The sequence below is a fragment of the Vulpes vulpes genome, chromosome 14 (assembly GCF_048418805.1).
Source record: "Vulpes vulpes isolate BD-2025 chromosome 14, VulVul3, whole genome shotgun sequence".
Classification (NCBI taxonomy): Eukaryota; Metazoa; Chordata; class Mammalia; order Carnivora; family Canidae; genus Vulpes; species Vulpes vulpes.
The window spans coordinates 102,908,459-102,930,457 of record NC_132793.1 but is presented as its reverse complement, the minus strand read 5'-3'; the positions used below and the strand labels follow the sequence as shown (position 1 = coordinate 102,930,457).

The window sequence follows — 21,999 nt, the reverse complement described above, 5'->3', positions numbered from 1 at the left end:
CAACCTCAAGTCATTTAACATTGTGCTGTAGACCAGACAATATTCTTCAAGAGGCCAAATAAAATAAGTCAATTTCAAAGTACAAGGTGCTTATGACCAGGCATGTCCTAGCTACTATATGTCTAGAGTATATTTAACATAAAACCCTGATTTTTGCATGCATAAATAATCTTTTACATTAGCTTTCGAGAGTCTTAATTCTCAAATACATGTATCAAATGTGTCAAGAGTTACATATGATACAAAAAGTTGTAAGAAATATTTGCACACTGCATGTAGCCACAAATACCTCCTCTAGATCCTAAATGTCAGGAATCACTGGTTTTAGATTGTCTAATTGTTCAGTGTACACTTCTGAGAGTTGCTCAAAAGCATTTCTTAAGTGGTGAGATGACAGAGGGGAAAAGGAAGAATTCTGCATAACAGCTTCTTGGGAAGCTTGGAATAACAACCAAGATAACTTCTCTATTTACAGGTGCTCCCCCATTGTTTCAGAAGAGGAAAGTGAATTTTTTAAGATAAGGTTTCTTACCCACAATGTTTCCTGGCACAAAAACAACAATGCTCATAATAATAGATCCAACCCAGTAGAGGCCAATGGTTCTATAACTTTCCCTGCAACGAAAAAAAAAATCTTGGCTTGGTGCACTTATCCTCAATACTATTAGCAAAAGATGATCTAATTAGTGTTATCCTAACTAGTAAAGTATATGAATCGAAACTTACTGAATCGATAGTAATAAATCAACCCTAAGGAGCCCTAGTGCTCAAATTTCATTTCCATCTGTGATCTACTACAGAACCCTCTTTGTGTCCTTCCAAATAGGAATTAATGCTTGCTGCCCTGATCATCTGTTAAACTACGGCAAGGTCAGTCACATTCAAAGGAGTCCTGCATTTCACTGGGTCACATGAAATTCATGGCAGAAAAGGAAAGAGAAGTTTCAAAAAAGAAAGGAAGTTGGACCCGTATTTTAAAGCACTGTAAGTATGAGTAACAGGATGTTAAATGGACTTTCCCTGGTGTCAGGATCATGGACAGAGCCCTAAAGATGGAGATCCTGAGACCTCTCTCGTGTTCTAAAGGAGCTGCTAGACACAGACCACTAATCTTAATAGGCTGTGTTGACAAAAAGCTCTTTCAGCCAATAACCCTGATAACCCACGTCCGTAAGGAGCAGTGAGAGAGCAAAAGGAGATTCTCTCTGTCCAGAGGTGGACAATACTGCTTCTGCCCTACCCCACCGCCCCAAGCCAAGTACAGCAGATTCCCATGAGGCCAATTCACAAAGACTGGAATTGTGAGCAGGACAAAACAAGAATCTTCTCACCAGCAGGATGCTAACTGAGCCAAAGAAACTACAGCCCACTCCTGGCAGCCTGCAAGCAGAGCCCAGGCATTCTCAGAAACACCTGATGTGTTCCCTGGAAGCTTAGGAACATTCACGAAGAGATAGGCTAGTACCTGGAAGAGTCTAAAACTCAGCTGGAGCTGTCCCTGAGCTCAAGATCAAGGTCAAGCTGAATTTCAAACTCTTATGGTGCAAAAATGCATCATTTTCTCTAACCTGGAGCCACGGGTAGGCCTGGGAAGCTGGCTGGGCTTGAAAGGACCCTGCCCCAAAAGGTTCAAGTTCTGGGTTTATAGGGACACCAGTAGGGAGCAGCTGTGGGTATAACCACCATGGACAGGGAGGTCCCACAAATTCAGCCAAAGAGAGCACTGCTCACTTCGGGGATCTATGCAACACAGTCTCCCGTGGCAGGGGTCTCCAAGGAGCCCACAGTGGTGCTCCACATGGCAGACCTAGGGCACCAATCCCCAGAAACGAAAATGGTCATGTAAGACTCTGCTCCTCTATCTTTATCCCTGTGTGCATACACACGCACTCCCTGAGAAGCCAGCTGCAAATAAGACTTCCTAGAGAACAGTCAGAAGCTGAAGGGGCTGCCCAAGCTGTCACCACGGTGTGGGATCATCCAAAGGGACATGTCCAAAAGGCAGCTGTGCCAGGAAGAGAACCTGTGTTAACTATGTCTCACATGTGTCCACAGAGCATGTGTTCACGTGCGTGTCCCGTTTGTATCTCTCCCTCTACACGTGTGGCTTCCTTACATACCCACATATGGGCTGCCAAGGTGGCAAAGGCACACACCCAGCAGACTGACTCACTTACTCCCAGGCTATGGCTGCCACCATCACCAGATACATCAGATAATGAGCAGAGCCATCCCAGTAGCAGATCATGTGCCCGTACGCAGTGTTCAGATATGGCTCACCCTGGGGAAAGATGAAAAGAGGAGTCTGCTGTCAGTAGATCTCCACACAAAGCAGCAGACCTGGACTTCAAGGCACATAAAACAGCAGAGCCGGTTGGAGTCAGCATGCCCAGACGTAGCTATGCTGAATCCCAGTGGTGAGCTGGAGCTGCTGCAACTAGTCCACAGTGCAGGGCCCTGCAGAACACCTGGTTGGGAGCTGACCCGCTGGGTCAAGCACCTAGACCCGCTGGGTCAGACAAGGCAGGTGGCATTATGGGCAGCCCTCGTTGCTCGGCTAACTCACCGAGGCCAAGTCAAATCTGTGACTGAGGCCCTTGGCTCTGGCCAGAGGGGTGGCCGGGGAAGACCCTGCTTCCCACAGCCAGCAGCTGACCATCATTCACCTTTGTATGGACCCCCAGGAAGGCACATCTTTCCCACACCCAATGACAGATGGACACCCCGACTCCCTTATGGGATGCACACAACTGACTCGGCTCTACCAAAGAGGCAACAGAGCTCTGTTGTCTGTCCCCATGATCCAAGGGCATGAAGACGGGTGGGGGGGGGGTGGTTAGAAATAACACGGCATCTGGACTTCTGTGCCCATGCCTGGCCCAAGTCGTTTCTCTCTAACACGCTCTGACTCAACAGTACAATCCAATGTTATGACTTGGTCATTCATGTGCACACCTGGCCCCTGGAGCCAGGCCAGCCTCTCCTGCTGGCTTGATGGGCATCTTTAACTGGACAGCCCATGGGCCCTTCAAACTCTCCTGGACTCCCTTCACCCCTCAGCTTCTGCCCCCACTCGAGCCCTGCCCAGCCCTCTGGATGAACAGGACAGCAGTCAGCCTACCCGGCTCAACACCCCAGGACCATTTTGTCATCCCTCTCTCCTATGCAGTCTGTGAGCCAGTCCTGCCAATTCTGTCTCTCTGAGGTCACCCAGGCCACCCTCCCTTTCCACCCAGCCTGGTTCAAGCCCACAGTGCCCCTCACCGAGCCAGTCCCAAACAGTCTGTCTCCCTCCTCTTTCCAATCCACCTGCCAAATGAAGACTCATGAGGCCTAGCTCTTAACATATCGCTCTTCTGCTCAAAATGCTCCCAAAGCTGCTTGCCGACTGCAGGCCCGGGCCCCGCCTCCTCCATCTGACAGTTGGGCACCCAGAACCTGGCCCTGCAGACTTTTTCACACGACACCCCATCCTACCTTCTCAGCCCCTGTGTGCCTCACCGGTTGCCACCCTCACCAGCTCAACCACAGGCCTCCCAGCAGCCGAAAGCTCCTCAAAACCTCCCCACTCTGGACACAGGGGTCCCAGACTCTCCAGGTTTCCTCCTGTTTCTTGGCCTATCCCCTCACAGTGCACGGCAGGGGCTCTTCTTCTAGCCACAGCCTCCAAAGTTCCACTCACTCCACCCTCAGCCGTCTTCTCTCCTCCTTCTCCCGAGCAAGCTCTCTTTCCAGACTTCAGGTACCATCTACACTGAGATGGCTCCCAAATCTCCCTATCAGGAACGTTCCTCAGAGCTCAAGACCTGCAAAGCCCTGCCAGCTGGAACATCTGCCAATATGTCCCTCAACCACCCACAACTCCATGTGTCCCCAGATGAACTCGGCATCATCCCTGCACACCTCCACCCCAGACTGACCGTGAGGAGACACAGCTGTCCCTTCTCCTTGGAATGCCCTCCACGGCCCTTGTCTATCTGGAAAATGTTTATCATCCCATGTCATTGCCATTTTAAAAAATGCTAGAGCAGTGTCACTAATGCAATGAGGACTCCTCTGACTGCTTCCAGACTCAATTCTTCCCCTGCACAAGGGCAGACCTTGTTTTATTGCCCTTCACTTTATTGTGTGTTGCAGACATTGTGTTTTTTGTTTTTTGTTTTTTTTTTTTTACAAGTTGAAGGTTTGTGGCAGCCTTGCATCAAGCAAGTCTGACAGGGCCATTTTTCCAACAGCATTTGCTCACTTTGTGTCTCTGTGTCACATCTGAGTAATTCTGGCAATATTTCAATCTGTGATCTGTGTTTTGGTTGATCTGTGACCCATGATCTCTGATGGACTACTGTGACTGTCTGGAGGCCCTATGAGCTGCACTCATATAAGATGGTGACTGTTGGGTGCAGTCTGACTGCCTCACCTGCCTATGTCTCACCATCACTCTCCTCGTCCTGCATTGTTGTCTTATTTTAAAAAGTTGTCACAGCTTGGATGCCTGGGTGGCTCAATCAATTAAGCATCTGCCTTTGCTCAAGTCATGATCCTGGGGTCCTGGGACTGAGACCCATGTCAGGCTCCCTGTTCAATGGAGAGTCTGCTTCTCACTCTGCCCTTCACCATTCCCTCCTGTTCATGCTCTCTATCTCAGATGAATGTTAAATATTTCCAAAAAAAAATACAAAGAAACTGTCACAGCCATCCCAAACTTCAGCAGCCACTGTCCTGATCAGTCAGCAGCCATCGACCTCACGGCAAAGACCCTCCACCAGCAAAAAGATGATGACTTGCTGAGAGCTCAGATAATGGTTAGCAAGTTTTGAGCAATAAACTGTTTTAATATTAAGGTATGTATGGTTTTTAGACATAATGCTATGCACACGTCATAGACTATAGTATAAATAATGCATTGGGAAGCTAAAAAATTCATGTGGCTCACTTTATTGTGATTGTTGCTTTATTGCAATGGATGGTCTGGGACACAACCCACAGTGTCTCCAAGGAGTGCCCATACTCTGTGCCTCGTGTGTGTCTCCATCACTGCTCCTAGGATTGTGCCATCTCCCTGCCAGGTCAGAGAGCTCCTGGGCCCCAGAGTCTACTCCAGCTACTGTCTACAGGACTGAATTATTCTGCTTTAATAGCACCAGCATTTTTCCAAAAGCAGGAAGCAGGATGTCTTCTTGGATTTTACCCTCCCCATCACCCCCAACCCATCCCTGAGTCCTACTTACTCCAACCACTCAAAGTCTCCAAAGTTCCTCCCTCCCCTCTACCTCCCATGCTTGGCTCTGCCAAGGCCATCCTCATATGCTTGCTGGTCCTGCAAAAGCCTCCTGACTTGCTCACAGCACTGACACCCCGCTCTAAGCCCATCCTTCCTAGAGCTGACTGCATCATTCCCTGACTTAAAATCTTCCCTCAAAGGTGAGATAAAGTCCAAACTTCCTTTGCTTACATATGAAGTTCTCCATCATTTAAAGCACAGATTAAGACTGTGCTTTCCTGTGTGATCTTGAGCGAGTTACTTAACCTCTCTGGGGCTGGATTCATCACACAAAAAGATACGGAAAGAGGACTAGCTCTCTCAAGGGCAGGTGGCACTATAATATGATGACAGTGAGGGAAGGACCATCACAATCAAATGGCTTCATTTAATGCCTCAGTGTTCTCTAGTTTATACACATAAGACTGACTTGGGCTTTCGGATATAGTAATGTTCTAATAATAAGACACCAAGTACTAAATTCACTTAGAACACTTCACGTATGTTAAATACAAGCAAAGGAGGAAGGTAGTGGACCAGGTGTGAGGGAGGAGATATAAAACCGAATGCTGGAAAAAGTGCCTCCCATGATCTAATCCTAACTTTTTACTTCACTTTCCACATGAATCAACCACCTACGTATACAGCAGTAAAAGAAATACCATGGATCTCACCCCCTTACACTACATAAAGTGATTTCATCTGTGAGCAATGTGACTTGGGTGGCTGATCCTTTGGTGTAAGGCTCACATTCGCTAAATCATCCCATACCTCTCTCAAGTAGTGCGTCATGAACCCATCAATGATTCCATCCTGTTCCAGTCCTATGATGAGGTTCACCACGCTGGTGAATCCGAAAACTGCATACACTAGAGCAAAGAAAGAAGTAGTTACTTATTTACTTATTTTTATTTATTGAAAGTAATCTCTACACCCAACGTGGGGCTTGAACTCACAACTCCCAGGATCAAGACCCCCACGCTCCACCGGCACTCAGCCAGGCACCCCAATAAAGCAGTAGTTTAAAAAGGAGCAGCTCAGGAGGCAATGACTAAGACCTTGGCATTTACCAAAAACAATGACTTGTTTTTAATCTTTTCCAGAAGACACCGTGGGCCTTGTCAAGATGGAGTAACAGAAGGTCCCTCCTGCACAAAAGGACCTTCGTCTGTGTTATGGATCTCAGCAGCACTGCCCAAGTGCTCTCTCCAAGAGGACACCTGCCACGGGGACAGAATCACACACTTACCCAAAGGATCCCACCAGGCCACCCTATCCATCCTCCACAACCTATAAGCGGCCACCCCGGACCCCACCTGTGTCCCACCTGCACCTGCAGCCAACTCACAGCATATCTGCTGTTTGCTCTATTCCACACTGCAGATCCTACAGATGGACAATAGTGGGTGTGCAAGTTTTTTTTTTTTTTTAAGATTTTATTTATTTATTTATTCATGAGAGACATAGAGAGAGAGAGAGAGGCAGAGACACAGGCAGAGGAAGAAGCAGGCTCCATGCAGGGAGCCTGACGCGGGACTCAATCCCAGGACTCCAGGATCACGCCCTGGGCCAAAGGCAAGCACTTAACCTCTGACCCACCCAGGCATCCCAGGTGTGCAAGTTTTTGTAGGTTTGTTTTGTTTGTTTGTTTTGGTGTGCAAGTTTTATAAAGAAAGGCCAGTGATGTTTAAAATGGGTAGCGATGGCATAGTTGAGTATGAAAGAAGCAAAGCCACCTTGTCTCCAAGAATCTCACTCAGGTGGTGAGAATCTCCTAAACAGGCTTAAAACCACCAGCAACAGGGATCCCTGGGTGGCGCAGCGGTTTAGCGCCTGCCTTTGGCCCAGGGCGCGATCCTGGAGACCCGGAATCGAATCCCACGTCGGGCTCCCGGTGCATGGAGCCTGCTTCTCCCTCTGCCTATGCCTCTGCCCCTCTCTCTGTGACTATCATAAATAAATAAATTTTTTAAAAAACCACCAGCAACAAACAGCTAAGGAATTGGACTTTTTACAAGGCAAGGGATCAAACTTGTGCCTGTCAGTTTATCAGCAAGGCTACCTTTTCAAACTGTAACAAACCAGAAGCCATGTGGTGGGCACGGGGAGTACAAGAATTCAAAGGCGGACATAAGAACAGCCACGATAAAATAAATGGGGAGGTGACATCCCAGAGAAGGGAAGCCAACCCTTCCGAGTCTGTAGCCAGGGCCTCAGTGTTCACACCCTCCACAGGAGTGCAAGGCCCCATGTGCCCTGCCCTGTAGGCCCTGCCTCCCTGTGCCTCCCAGGCCTGTGATCCCGATCTTGCGGTTGAGATCAGCCAGCAGGCAGTCAGCCACCATATGTCTCCTGGGAAAGAAAGCATTCAGCATCTGATCACTGAGGCTGACGGGAGTGTCAGAGCTGGGTCAGAGGTGACAGGCCCTGGTTCTAAGGCCACAGTGTGCTCACGCTAGGGCACAGGACTAAGGGTGTTGGAGCAAAGGTGCCCAACCCTGGGGAGCTGGGAGAGACAGAAGGCAGCTAAGTGTGGACTCCATGGGGTGGGGTGGAAAGAGACAGTGGCAGGAGACCACTCTAGAAAGGTAGTCTAGGGTCAGACAAAGGCAGGTGGTGTGAGCCCGGAAGTCAGACAGGTCCAGCTCATCTACCCACTGGCTATCCAACCTTGGGCAAATTACATCATTGACCTAAGGGCCAGGGTTTTTATACACAAGTTGGGAAATTAGTTACTTAGAATTCTTCTTCCCTCCCCATCTTTGCCAAGATCCACTGTGGGCAGAGAATATTCCCCATGGCACTGATGATGGACTCAGCCACATGACTTGATTTGGCCAATAGAATGGCCAACTCTAAGTCTCCTCTGCCATGAGAAGGGGACATCTTGGGGAGCTACTGGCCCAGGAACAAGGAAAAACATGGTACAGCTTTGAACATGCCCCAGAGCCCGAAGCACAGCAGTCTCAGCCAACCTGCAGACCCATGAGCAAAGAAAATAAATGTTTGTAGCCAAGACATGGAAACAGCCTAAGCATCCATGGATGGATGAATGGATAAGGAAGATATGCATAAACACAATGGAATATTACTCAGCCATAAAAAAAAGAAGGAAATCCTACCATCCATCACAACATAAATGGATCTCAAGGGCATTATCTTAAGTGAAATAAGACATTCAGAGAAAGACAAAGACTATACGATCTCACTTATCTGTGGAATCTAAACAAGTTGAGCTCAGAGACTGGAACAGTGGTTGCCGAGGCTGGCAACTGGAGGAAATAGGGAAATGCTGGTCAAAGGGTACAAACTTCCAGTACAAAGATGAGTAAGTCATAGGGATCTACTTTACAGTGTGGTGACTATGGTTAACGACACCTCATTGCATACTTACTGTTCTCACCACACACCAAAAAAAGGTCATTATGTGAGGCGAGGGACCCTATGGTGAACAACCTTGTTGTGGTCATCACCTCACAGTGTAGATGCCTATCACATCATCACAGTGTAGACCTCATGCCTGTACAGTGTGAGATGTCAATTATATCTCAGTAAAGCTGGCAGGGGGGCTGGGGGAGATAACAGAAAATGTCTGTTTCTGCTCCAGGACACCGCGATCTGGGGGCATCTGATATGCAGCATCCCTGAAGCAGAAACAAACTGAACGAGGAAATGCCGGGTCAAGTTTCCCGCAAGGGAAGCACTTGAAGACCGGGAGGGGGGCGGGGAGGAGGGGCAGCTTAGCCTGAGGCAGTGTGGCCCAAAGCAGAGTGTGGGTTCTGGGTTCTGGGGTCAATGATGTTCTTAGTGAAAACCTTGACCACAATTCTCAGTGTCTCTGAGACAGCTTCTTCATCTGTAAGTGGAGGGTATTTGTTATGCCAACTGAATAAGCTGATATGGCTACAGTGCTCAGGGCCAGGCCAGGTGCTTGGTTGGTGGAGTTTTTATTTATGCAATGCACATGTGTATTTTTCAGGCACTGTTGGAGTATTTTATAAATATTATTGAATGTTTGTAGCAACCGTCCATGGCAAGCAATATTATTTTCCTCACTATACAAACGTGTAGACCAAGACACTGTGCAACAAAGCTCCAGGCCAGGTGGAGGGGGCGGCAAGAAGCAAAGCACAGGCAGGAAGCACAGTAAGATGTTGCAAGAGTGGAGGTCAGAGGTCAGAGCACGGCTGGGGAGTAGGGGGTGGGGGAGGCACGGAGGGGCATCCTGCCTAGCCCTGCCAATGACTTTCCTCCATGATCCCCAATGGGAAGGGGCGGGGTCTGTGGCCTGGAGGCCCTGTTGGTCTGGAGTAGAGGACTGTGTTGTCCTGAATTACTCCTCCACTTCCTGCCACTTCACCAGGGAGCTCAGGGAATTGGAGACCGACTTCATGGAGGCACAACCCAGTGAAGGCAAAGACCCAAGAGCTGTGCCGTTTGGTGGACACCAACAGTTCCCTTCCAAGGGAGACGTACCATAGAACAGGGGGTCCCGGGGTGGTTTTCTTTTGACGAGGACACGAGCCAGCAGGGCGACCAGGAGCAAGATTAGGGCAGCAACCCCTACAATCGTCCAGGAACTGCAACGACCAGAACAGGGAGGTGGTCACTTATCGAAATAAACATGTTGGTGCGTGGAATTTCCTGGCTATTGAATGCATTCGCTCCCACCTCTGCCTCTGCCCACAGTTCAAGAGCTGTGGGGTTAGTGAGGTTTGGCTTTGCTGCAGCACTTTGCCCCTGCCCCCCCAGGCCACCCACGTGACTTTCAGAAACTGGAACCACTAGGTCCTCAATCTTCCCATCCTGCGCACCTGCACAGACCTGCATCCTCCACACCATCCCACCCCACCCTGAAGATGGCCACTGCCCCCCTGCCTCTACCTACCTGCTCGTCCAAATCCTGTTCCCCAGTGGCTGATGGGCCTAACCACTGAATCTGCCCCCTCCCTCAGGGTTAGCCAGGAACCTTCAGACTGAGCTCCAGGAAATCCAGAGGAGTCCCGACTACACATATCTTCCAGGAGGATGAGGAGGGAGGGCCACGGGTCATGTGTATAATCAAAGGAGCCAAAGGATGAACAAGGAAAAGTTTGGGCCAGACCTGTGGCCACAATGAAACCAGCTGCCCACACCCAGGGCCGGCAAACCAGCATCTAACCCCTCACCCAGACAGTAAGGTGAGGCAAGGATGGGCATAGGGAAAAGATACCATACTGAGAAGACTGGGGGCCAAGGCCCCTCCCTAGTGGGGCAGCACTAGGGCACGAGGCTTGGTTGAGTTTGCAGTCAAGACACCTGGATTCAGCACCTACTATGCTACTTCTATGCGCCTAACTCTGCAACCTTAGCAAAGCCATGTCATTTCATCATCTGCTTATTAATTAATCTTAAAACATAGTAAGGAGAAAAAAAAACATAGTAAGGATAAAATTTATGATGCACTCCTATCTGCCAGGCACTGAGGATGAATGGAGGATGTCCCTGTCTATGTGGAGGGTCCTACCTCAATGGACTCTGAGCTCTCTCACCTAGGATGTCACCTCTGGTCCTACAGGGATACTCTCTTGCAGCTCCATTACCAAACAGGGCTTTCAGTTCTAGACAAAGGATCCTGTGGCCCTCTCCAATGGCCTGCACACCACAACCTCTTCAAAGCCCTTGAGGGCTGCCACAAGCACCACTCCTCAGCTGAAACCCCCGCAGAGCACCACAGTTTGACAAGAGAACTTCTGGATAACCTTTGCCATATGCCCCTGGAACTTCTGAAAGTACCTTTCTCAGTCACAGGTTCTACAACCTAACAGTACCTACCAACAGCTGAGGGACACACTCATGCTAGATTTCACTCCACACCCCTGCAGCTCTAATGGGTGTTAAAAACCTGCCCTCAGCATAAAAGAGGTCAGTCAGGAGGTGGGAAGCGATCCATCCAACCTGCAGATAGATGGGCCCCCAGGAGACTGGTCACAGGTGCAGGAAAGCTGTATCTCTGGCCCCTGGCCCCAGGCCCCAAGAGTTGGGGGAAAAAAAGGCTTTGGATATCAGGAGCACCCAGATTTCCAAATGCCACCCTCCACCTACAAAATACTTTGGAGTGGGGCATGGGAACATGCAACTTTTTTCAGGATACCTGGATAAGTATGACAAAGAAAGTCTGTCTGGGGACTTCTATGAGGGTATATAAGAATTAATGAATGCATGAGGGAGGGAAGGAGGGGGAGAAGAAGCCAGGAAGGAGAAATGGATGGATGGATGGTAGATAATGAGTGAATGGACACTGGATAATGGATGGGGGATGGTGGATGGATGGTGGATGGTGGATGATGGATGGATAGATGGACAGATGGATGACAGATGGTGGATGGTGGATGAATGGATAGATAGATGGATGGTGCATGGAAGAATGATGCATGGTGGATGGGTGGATGAATTGATAGATGATGGATGTTGGATGAATGGATGGATGATGGATGGATGATTGATGGTGGGAATGGGTGGTGGATGGCAAATGAATGGATGGTGGATGAATGAATGGATGGATGATGGAGAGATACATGAATAGATGACAGATGATGGATGGTGGATGGTGAATGAATGGGTGATGGATAGGTGGATGGTGGATGGTGAATGAATGGATAATGGATGGATGGCGGAAGGAATGGATGACAGATGGTGGATGGATGACACACTTCTATGATAAGGATGAGAATGACTGTGTCAATGTCCAGGTAAGATGTTGAAATAGGAAATTTCTAGTGGTACACATTAGTGCCTGCTCTAGGCTCCTCCAGTCGGGGAAAGCCAAAGGAGCAGAGGATGGAAAAGGAGGCTGATTGGGGTCAGGAACATGATACTGGACTGAAGCATCCCATGAAAAGGGAAGAGGTTAGGTGTGCTGTGTAAGCTGACAAGCATTTTAATCACAGCCCAAGACAGGTGGTGGCCAGGGAATAACCCCATCTCTGCTCCTACTAAGGGCCTACACTTACACCAGCACCACCACGCAGCTAGCACTCTTCTGAAGTATGCGAGAGCAGTGTAAACTGTTTCACCTGTCCTCTCACATTGGCCACCTGGGGGAGGAGCACAGAATGAAGAGAAACTGGGGCAGCAGATCCTGTATGCATCCCAGTGACTACCAAGTATAGAACCTCCTAGAACAGGGAGAGATGGATCCAGCAGGGACTTGGGGGGTAGGGGTGGGGGCGGGGGTGGGGGAGCGAGGTGTGGGGAAGGGCTGAGACAAACCCAAGGGTGAAAAAGTTGCTAGTCTGGGAATGAGGGGGATTACTGACGTCCTTCCATGAAGGGACACCCACTCAGAGGGGATATTTATGGGTGAGCATGAGTAGAGGGAGAGAAAGTGTGTGTGTGAGAGAGAGAGAAACAGAAACAGAGACAGAGATCTCAATCTTTTCTGACTCCTTACCCTGCCTTGCTTCTTGTTTTTTAGACTTTTGTAAAAGGTGTGGTGGGAAGAAAGCTTCGACTAATCCAACTAATTCAGACCTAAGCGAATGCCCGGGGTGCACAAGGCCCTGAGCAGAGCCAAACGATACTAAGATGAGCTGTGGCCTGGGAAGGTACGTTCTGACCACAGGAAAGTAACTCCCGTGGGAAAAGTACAATCCAAGAGGGCTAGGTGGAGGGAGAGCACACATGTGCTTGGGGGGAGGGTCTGGAAAAGAAAGACATTGCATTTTACCCCAGGCCATGAAGTCCAGGAATGGCTTCAACCGTCAGGTCAGATCTCAGGTCAGGTCCTGAGGGAACAGCGTGAGCAACGGCAAGGGGGCAGGAAGTTAAGAAGCATCCCAGGGCCAGGGCAAGGAAGCTCCTGGGGAGGCTGTGCCATGGCCATGGGCTAGAGAGTGCCAGCGCCAGGGGGAACCGCAGGGAGGAAACATGCTAGTCCAGCCCTGAGGCCAATGTGTAAGGGGACTTGGGAGAGGGGAGTGGAGGAAAAAGACAGAGGAGCCAGAGCCACTGCGATTTTAACCTGCAAGGGGAAGAGAAGAATGACTGGAACCAATTATTCAAAACTCTGCAGGGTTAGCAATGTGCTCAATAACATACGGCAATACATAATTCAGTGTGTGCTCAGTAAATGCCATCACCATCCTGCCAGCGGCTGAGGCCAAAATCTCAGAGTCATCCTCAAACTAGCCCTGCTGCCCCTCCAAAATACCCCTTTGCCCAACCACCGTGCCCATCTCCTCTTACTGCTCCCCGTTCCCCTATCTAGAAGGTTCTGTCTCCACAACTTCCTATGTGTCACCTCCTACACCTCAAGTCACCTCCTCCAAGAAGCCTCCCCTGACCACCATTCCTCTTCTCAGTCACTCATGTTGCCACGTTTTAGAGATGTCTGTCTCAATACATGCTTTCCCCCTTTCCTGGCTTGTCCATAGCTATATCCCCAACACTTGGAACAGTGTCAAGCACAGAATATGTATTCAATAAATATTTGCTGAGCTGCCTATAATGCCATTATAGAAATGCAGGGCACTATATTCACAGCCATGTGACATCTGCTGCCCAGAGCTGTGTCTTCCAGGAGTTGCACCCCGAGACTGGGACAGACCAAGGGCAGTCACTGGCAGTGCCTCGGAGTGCTCACTATGGATGGGGCCCATCTGGATAAGGCTGTCCCCAAGTGGTGGTCCAGGAGAGACAGGGAAGGGGAGAAAGAAGTCCCTGCCCTATAGGCAGACACTTATCTGCAGCCTGAAGGTCTGGAGAGGGTTTGCTGCATGCAGACTGATGCAATTTCCTTAGCACCAACTGCTGTGGGAAACATAACAGGTTAACTTCCTCGTCCCCACAGACAACAAGGAGCACCAGCAGGCACGGAGGCCTGGCACCTTTCCTGCTGCCTGGGCAGGCCTGCAGCTGCCTGGTGCAGGGTGGCTTAGCCAGGGATCCCTCACACAAGACTGAGGCACTGCTTTGAACTAAACCCAAAAGCCAGCCCCACCCATTTCCTTGGCCTTGAACTGCTCTGCCTCGCTTCCCTGCGCTGTCCTACACCCCCGCCCCCCCACCTCTGCCCTTCCACAAACAGGTCTCTTTGGATCCAGACAACACAATACAAATACGGGCCATTTGACAGACCAGAAAACTGAGGCCAGGCCACCCGGGTAGTGCCAAAGCCACGCCCCGAACCCAGGTCTCTGCCTGCTGGTCCACGGCTATTTCTGCTAGTCATTCACAACAGTTTCTAAAATTAATAAGAAATGAGAAGTATGTGTGTGTCCATACATGGAAAGGTCCCTGGGAAATGGCAAAGGCGCACGGCATGACCCGAGAGAACCTGGCCACACTGGTCGCTGGTGGGGTCTGCACCCCCACAGCCCTGCCCCAGAGCTGCTCAAGGGCAGGGGCATGGCCTCGTTGACCTCCGTCACCCGGACCCCCAGCACCGCGCGGGCAGGGGCGCGCCCCAGCCTTGGCTCCTGCACCGCTGCCGCAGGTCCAGGACGCCGCCCGGCCAGGCCCCCCGCCGCGACCCCTGCCCCCGGGCCCCGCGCCCCCCGCGCGCCTCCCCTCCCCTCCCCTCCCCTCCCCTCGCCTGCCCCTGCCCCTGCCCCTGCCCCCGCCCCGCCGCGTGCGGCTCCAGCCCCAGCGGAAAAGTTGCTGGGGCGCGCGCGGCACCGAGGCCACTTGGCCGCCACCCCCGCCCGGCGCGACCCCCGCCGCGCGCGCCCCACTCACTCGTGCTGGGCCGCCAGGTGGTTGAAGACATAGGTGACCGGGATGGCCGAGAGGGACAGCACGAAGACCCCGGTGGCCGCAGACGCACTCATCGCCGCCGCCGCGCCGCTCGCCCTTCAGCGCATCCCGCGCGGCGCCCCGCCCCGGCTTCCGGCAGCGCCCGCGCCCCTCGGCCGTGCCCTTCGGGGCGTCCCGCGCCGCGCCCTCAGCAGCGCCCCCTCGACGCGCCGGCCCGCAGCCGCCGGGGGCTCCGTGCAGCCGCGCGGGGCGGGGGCCGGGGCCGGGCCGGGCCGGGCCGGGGGAGGGGAAGACAGACCCGGCCGGGACAGGTGTCCCCCGAGGCGCGCGCCCTGGGGGGCGGGGAGCGCGCGGCCGGGAGCCGGTCGTGGGCCACCGGGGGGCTCCGGGGTCGAGCAGACCCGGGGTGTCCGAGCGGGAAGGGCCGCGGGATCGTCCGCGTGGGGAGCCCTAGGCCCACGGACAGGAGGCACGGAGGATCCTGAAACCCTGGACCTTCTCAGAGCAGCCAACAGCGGGCAGCAGGCACGACTCGGTGCAGAGTCCGAATCCCCGGTTCACACCCTGGTGCTCGCTCACTTGCTGTTGACCTCGGTCAGGTTGCTCGACCCACCGCTCTTTTCCCTTCTGTGTCCAATGGGCGTGACCCAGGTCAGGGTAGGGTGGGATTAGCTGAGCTGGTGGCCACGAAGCGCTCACCCTGCGCTGCTCCGAACGCCGCTGTCTCCTGCAATTCCCACTTTTTGGACTGAAACTGACACTGGGAGAAATGCGGATTTAATGAGACCAGAGCGTGGGGAATTCGCTTCTATTCCAGGCAGGGTTCCTGAAGGCCAGGTTGCCACAGGACAGGCTGCTGGAGACCCTACGCAGGGAACAGGACTGGAAGGCAAAGGCTCTGCCCTCAGACCACAGTCCCACAGAAGCCCGTGCTTGTAGAGAAGAAGGGTGCCAAGTAGCGCCCTGGCTGCTTGACCATGTTGGTGACTAGGTCTCAGCAAGCCCCCTGGGACTGAGCCTGGATTGGTCTACTGTCCCCGAAAGGGAAGGACCGAGAGTTTTAGACAGAATGCAGCTCAAGCGACCCAGAGAGGTGACATGTACTTAGTGTGCTAAGCGTGCAGCTGCCAGGGAGCTGACGACATCATTCGGCTCATTTTAGAGATGAGGAAAATGAGCCACAAAGAGGCTGTGACCTACCTGCTCCTGGGCCACTCAACTTTTCCAAAGCCAGTTCTCCTAATCCCCTCTCCTGGTACTTCCGGGAGGCTTATGTCCAACTCTGAGGACATAATGATAAAATCTTGGCCCAGGGGCAGCCTGGGTGGCTCAGCCATTTAGCACCGCCTTCAGCCCCAGGGTGTGACCCTAGAGACCCCGGATGGAGTCCCACATCCGGCTCCCTGCATGGAGCCTGCTTCTCCCTCTGCCTATGTCTGCCTCCCTGTCTCTCATGAATTTAAAAAAAAAAAAAAAAAAAGCTTGGCCCAAATTGTGATACATCCAAGTTTTCTCGAGAGATGTCCTTACCTCTGACCTGGATATCACCCTCTTCCACAATTACTCCTTTGTCACTATCCTTAAACTCCCTCTTCCTCTAGACAACAAATACCTCCTCTGAGCCCCCTTGTCTCCTCCCAGCCAATCCCTGAGGCCAATGCAGCCCCTCCACCAACACCCAAACCTGGCTGTGTGAGTTTTACCTTCTCTCTCATATCTTGACCTCCCTGGCTGCCTTGTGACTTCCCCTCAATGTAGGTACATGCACAAACATGTTCCCATGTGCTCCCTGGCCCAGAGGCTCCTCTCCGTTTGCCACCTTTTCTCTCTGCTTTCTCATCCACACTTGGTTTTGGTGCCCATGCTTATGCTGAGAGATCCCAGATTAACGGTCCCTAGCACTGGCCTCCTCCCTCAGCAGTGCTACATGGGCATCCTACAGACACCTCACATTCAACATGGCCAAAATGGAGTTCCTCATCTGCCACAAGACCATGCCAGCTTTCTCACATATTGTGGGACCACCACTCACTTGGCTGTCCTAGCCAGACACCTGGGAATCTACCTCAGTTCTGGCCAATCCCAAATTCCTCTGATTACAATAGTCCTATGAGTTTTCCTGTCCAAATACCTTTTAAGTTTGCATCCAAACTGTCCATTCAGATTTGTACCATATCCCATGTCCTACACCCTCCCTCGTCTCTCTGGTTCTGATCCCACCAACTCAAGAAGACCTCATGTGACCACCCTCCTGAACCTCCCTCACTCTCTCCTTCAAGTTTTACTTTCTTCATAGCACTTATACTATCCAAAATCATCTTGTTTACATGTCTGTTTCCTGTTCTGTGTCTCTCTCTCTCCATTATGATGTAAGCTCCTTGAGGTCAGGTACTGATCCATCTTTTTTTTTTAAAGATTTTATTTATTTATTCATGAGACACACACACGGGGGCGGGGGGGGCTCAGAGACACAGGCAGAGGGAGAAGCAGGGTCCATGCAGGAAGCCCAACGTGGGACTCGATCCTGGGTCTCCAGGATCAGGCCCTGGGCCAAAGGCAGTGCTAAACCGCTGAGCCACCCAGGCTGCCCTGGTCCATCTTTTTTATAGTTCTGTTCCTATCATTTAGATTAGCAGAGGAGGTGCAAAGGAGGTGCTCAAGAAATCTTCGTTCAATGAATGAATGCTCAGATCATCATTGTCCAATGGAAATATAATGTGAGCCACATGTGTAATCTTAATTTTTAGGTAAACTCTATACTCAACATGGGGCCTGAACTTAAGACCCCGAGATTAAGAGTCACACACTCTACCAACTGAGTAAGTCAGGTGCCCCTATACTCTTAAATTTTTTTTAAAATATTTATTTATTTATGATAGTCACAGAGAGAGAGAGAGAGAGAGGCAGAGACACAGGCAGAGGGAGAAGCAGGCTCCATGCACCGGGAGCCCGACGTGGGATTTGATTCCGGGTCTCCAGGATCGCGCCCTGGGCCAAAGGCAGGCGCCAAACCGCTGCGCCACCCAGGGATCTCCTATACTCTTAAATTTTATAGCAGCCACATTAAAACATAAAAGAACACAGGTGAAATTAATTTTAATGATATATTCTATTTAAGCCAATATGTCCAAAAGATTATTGTTTTAATAAACCATCAATATCAAAGATATTGAGATATTTTACTTCTTTTTCATACTAAGTCTTTGAAATGTTATGTCTTTTACACTCACAGTTATCCTGTTTCAGACTAGTCACATTTCAAGCAGTCAACAGCCACACGTGGCAAGTGGCATCTGTACTGGACTCATGGTTCTAGACTTACTCCTCCTACCATACTGACTGAGTCCAGCTGTGCTCTCTATTAGCTACTGTTAAGAATGGGTGCAATGTTAAATCACTAATAAGCTTATTCAAATATCCTTAGAGAGTCTACCATGTTTCTAGCATTGTTCTAAGAAGTGGTCACACAAAGATGAATTACAGACACATCTTGCCCAAGAAGACCACAATCCAGTGTGAGAAAGAGATATGTAAAATATTACTATAAAAAGTGTAAAAGATATATGTACAGATTGCTATAGGAACCACCAGTTCTGTCTGATGGAGTCAAGAAAAGCTTCAGAGAGGAAGTGAGGCTTAAGGCCAGACTTGAAGAGCAAGCAGAAGCTAGCTGAGTAGATGAGGAATAGGTGGGGCTTCCCAGGCAGTGGAGACAACACATGTTAAAGGCAGAAATTAGTGGGAGCATGACACTTGGTGAACTTCAAGTCATTTTCTCTGGTTGAAAATATCGGGATGCCATGCATGAAGGGGCTGGCAGGAAATGAAGGTAGACAGGTGACCAGGGCCTTGGCCTCAGAAGACCTCAAGTGCAGGGAGCATTTAAGATTTATGAGTGGAAGAGAGTACCATCTTTAAAGCCCTGCCTGGCAGCTGGTGTGGACCACAGTTTAGAAAGAGGCAGGAAGGTCAATTAGGAAGCTATGACAATTGTCCAGCAAGAGATGATGAGAACCAGAATCAAAGCAATGTGAGGGAAGAAAAGGGGCAGAAAGTTCTAGATAGGGATTTTAAGGGGAGAAAGTCAGGAGGCAGGGACTGAGCACATGTTTGGGTTTGAACATGTTGGGTTGCCAGTGCCCATGGGGTTCCCAGGAGGAACTGTCTCATAAGCAATTGGGGATACTAGCCCATAGCACCAAGAGAGGTACAAACTGTGGATACAGATTTGGGGAGCCATGAGCCTAGAGGTGTGTCTGAATATCAAGACAATGAATTCACTGTCCCCGAAAGAAGGCAGAGTCAAAGAGAATAGTAACAGGCACCACTAGAGAGGGGTTGGTAAGCACCGCTGCCAGCAGAGCAGCCCAAGGTCATCTGAATACAATGCCAGAAGCATCCAATATCTCAACCCCAAGAGCTGTTCCCTCAGAGTCTGAAAGAGACCCAAAGGCCACAGCAAAGCTTTGGATACTGTGATATACATATTGGAGATTATGATTTTCTTGATAACAATTTTTCTTACTGCTGAAAATATGAGTGGTCAGACTACTTGTGGTTGAGGACCCTGTATGATAGGAACCGTCCCCAGAAAACCTGTACAAACCTAGTGAATATAATCTCATTCTGCAATAGTAATATACTCTATAGATTCCAAAGTGCAGTTGACCCTTGAAAAATGCGGGGGGGGGGGTGCTTAGAGGCACCCCACCCCATCCCGCATAGTCAAAATTTGCATATAACTTCTCACTCCCCAAAAACATAATACCAATAGCCTACTGTTGACTAGAAACCTTACCAATAACATAAACAGTTGACCAATGTATATTTTGTATGTTATATGTCTTATACACTGTTTTCTTACAATAAAGTAAGCAAGAGAAAAGAAAATGTTAAGAAAATCATAAGGAAGAGAAAATACATTTACAGGACTAGTCTGTATTTATCAAAAAAGAAATTCACATATAAGTGCATGCAATTCAAACCCATGTTGTTCAAGGGTCAAGTGTATTGTCATTAATATTACCTCTTTTAATCTTTACAGCACCTCTCTGAAGAATATAGAAAGCCCTTTATGGATGGACAAACTGAGGCTCAAAGAGGCAAGATGACTTGCACAAGCTCAAAAGGCTAAGAGAGGTAGTGAACCTGAATTCAATCACTATATCCATGAATATACACCCAGTAACTGAATCTAAGTCACTATCCCCACGATGCCATGGCTAACCAAGCACCACATTGGATGCCTTAAAAATAGCAGATGGACACACTACAGATTTAGCCAGTGGACTCGTTGCTCAGGAAGCTGAGGTCTGGAGTTCTACTCCATGCTGATCAGTAAGTATTAAATTCCCCTCTTGAAAAAGGGTTGGATATGACTTAAAAGGTATTCAGACAATAGAGTTGTTTTTTTATTTTGTTGTAGGTTTGTATGTGTGTATGGTTTTTTTAAGGAGCATCAACCTTGCAAGCCATGAAGACTAATATTGTAGCTGTGAAATTTGACTCCAGGCTTCCTGCAAGCAAAAATAGACCCATGGAGGTACACACACTGACTTTCTCTGGTGAGAAAGACACAGGTTTTTGTTACATTGATTCAAAACACTTGAAAAATCAGGAATTAAATTGAAGCACCCCTCATGATGCCCATTTCTGCCACAGAGGGGAAGTGAAAGCAGAACATGAGGTAACCTGGTCACTAGGAACTAAGAATGAATGTCACAGGTGGGTGCTGAGGGTAGCACAGAATAATTCTTCTAAAAGAGTAAAGTAGAAGTCAGCCCACAGGTTGCTCTGGCCCCCAACTCCAGAGCTCTCACTCTGCACATGCTTCAGTTCCACCCTTTTTAATCCTTCCCATAGAAGCTGTGTTTGTGTGTGTTTTGTTTTGTTTTGTTTTGTTTTATTTATGATAGTCACAGAGAGAGAGAGAGAGAGAGAGAGGCAGAGACACAGGCAGAGGGAGAAGCAGGTTCCATGCATCGGGAGCCCGATGTGGGATTCGATCCCGGGTCTCCAGGATTGCGCCCTGGGCCAAAGGCAGGCGCCAAACCGCTGCGCCACCCAGGGATCCCTGTGTTTGTGTTTTTAAGAAGGCTGCACACTCTAGATGAATGTGCAAGGGGTAATCAAACAACCTGAAAGTGACCAGGGTAAGGCTGGTATAGCCTACCCTACCTACCCTAGTGGGTAGATCACTAGGATCCTGTCCTGAGAAGGCACCAGACAGTGATGAGTCCCCTCAGAGAAACACTAAGTTACTCTAAACACTTAGTCACACTAAAGAGTAGGTTTCTCTTTGGTAACCATGAGTGCCCTGATAAGGGCTGCAGCTAGTAACTTGGATATTATGGGGTGATGACTGCTGTCTGTCCAGCATGTAACACAGTGCCAAGAATAGAGCAGATGCCCAATAAATGTTAGCCAAAGAGAAAAAAAGGGGAGAGGAAGAAGGGAAGGTGGAGGTTAAAAAAAAAAAAGGAGGTTAAGAGATGGGGAAGGAAGGACATAAGTCTGTAGGAAAGTGATAAGAAAACAAGTTGAAAGGAGAGATAAAGTTAGGATATAAAATGTTTTGTCAAAAGGTCTAGTGCAGTTGCCAGATGAGGTTTGTACCATGGCCCTGGGTTTCCTAGCAACCAAAGCAAAGAGGGAAACATAATATAACATTCACAGTATCCATAGGATAAAAACAGATCAGTTGTTCAGAAGAGCTCTTCCATGGCTCCTCTTAAAGGGAACACTGTGTCATACAGTATGTCCTTAGCAACATTCCTACAATAAATATAGAATCAAATTCTGCACAGTTGTCTCTCAGTACACCCTCAGTGCAGGTGATCGGCATGGTGCCAAGACCCACTCAATATACTCAAGGAGCCAAAAGAATTTCATACAGATAAGCAACTCTCTGAAGGTTTAGTGTGCTGCAGTGATAACATTTTATAATATCTGGGGGAAAAGCTGGAAAATACCTTCCTGACAGGCACACCATCATTTCCCAGGGC

At 49.7% G+C, this 21,999-nt stretch overlaps 1 protein-coding gene across 11 annotated transcripts in view; it reads right to left on the bottom strand.

Annotated features, from left to right (window-relative positions):
• TM6SF1 (transmembrane 6 superfamily member 1) overlaps positions 1 to 15,210 on the bottom strand; it is a 34,039-nt gene extending 18,829 nt beyond the window's left edge. For 4 of the 11 annotated variants that reach the window (XM_072737428.1, XM_072737426.1, XM_072737425.1 and 1 more), the window contains exons 1-5: positions 14,978 to 15,210; positions 9,737 to 9,840; positions 6,032 to 6,129; positions 2,178 to 2,281; positions 533 to 615 (exon numbers count right to left, since the gene is read on the bottom strand). In XM_072737428.1, coding sequence (XP_072593529.1) covers positions 533 to 615; positions 2,178 to 2,281; positions 6,032 to 6,129; positions 9,737 to 9,840; positions 14,978 to 15,069 — 481 coding nt within the window. In that variant the 5' untranslated portion in view covers positions 15,070 to 15,210. Of the gene's footprint in view, positions 1 to 532; positions 616 to 2,173; positions 2,282 to 6,031; positions 6,130 to 6,330; positions 6,469 to 9,736; positions 9,841 to 14,977 lie in introns of those variants that run through there. The other 7 variants (XM_072737427.1, XM_072737424.1, XM_072737430.1 and 4 more) reach the window with 7 other exon arrangements.
• Between the last annotated feature and the right edge of the window lie 6,789 nt (positions 15,211 to 21,999).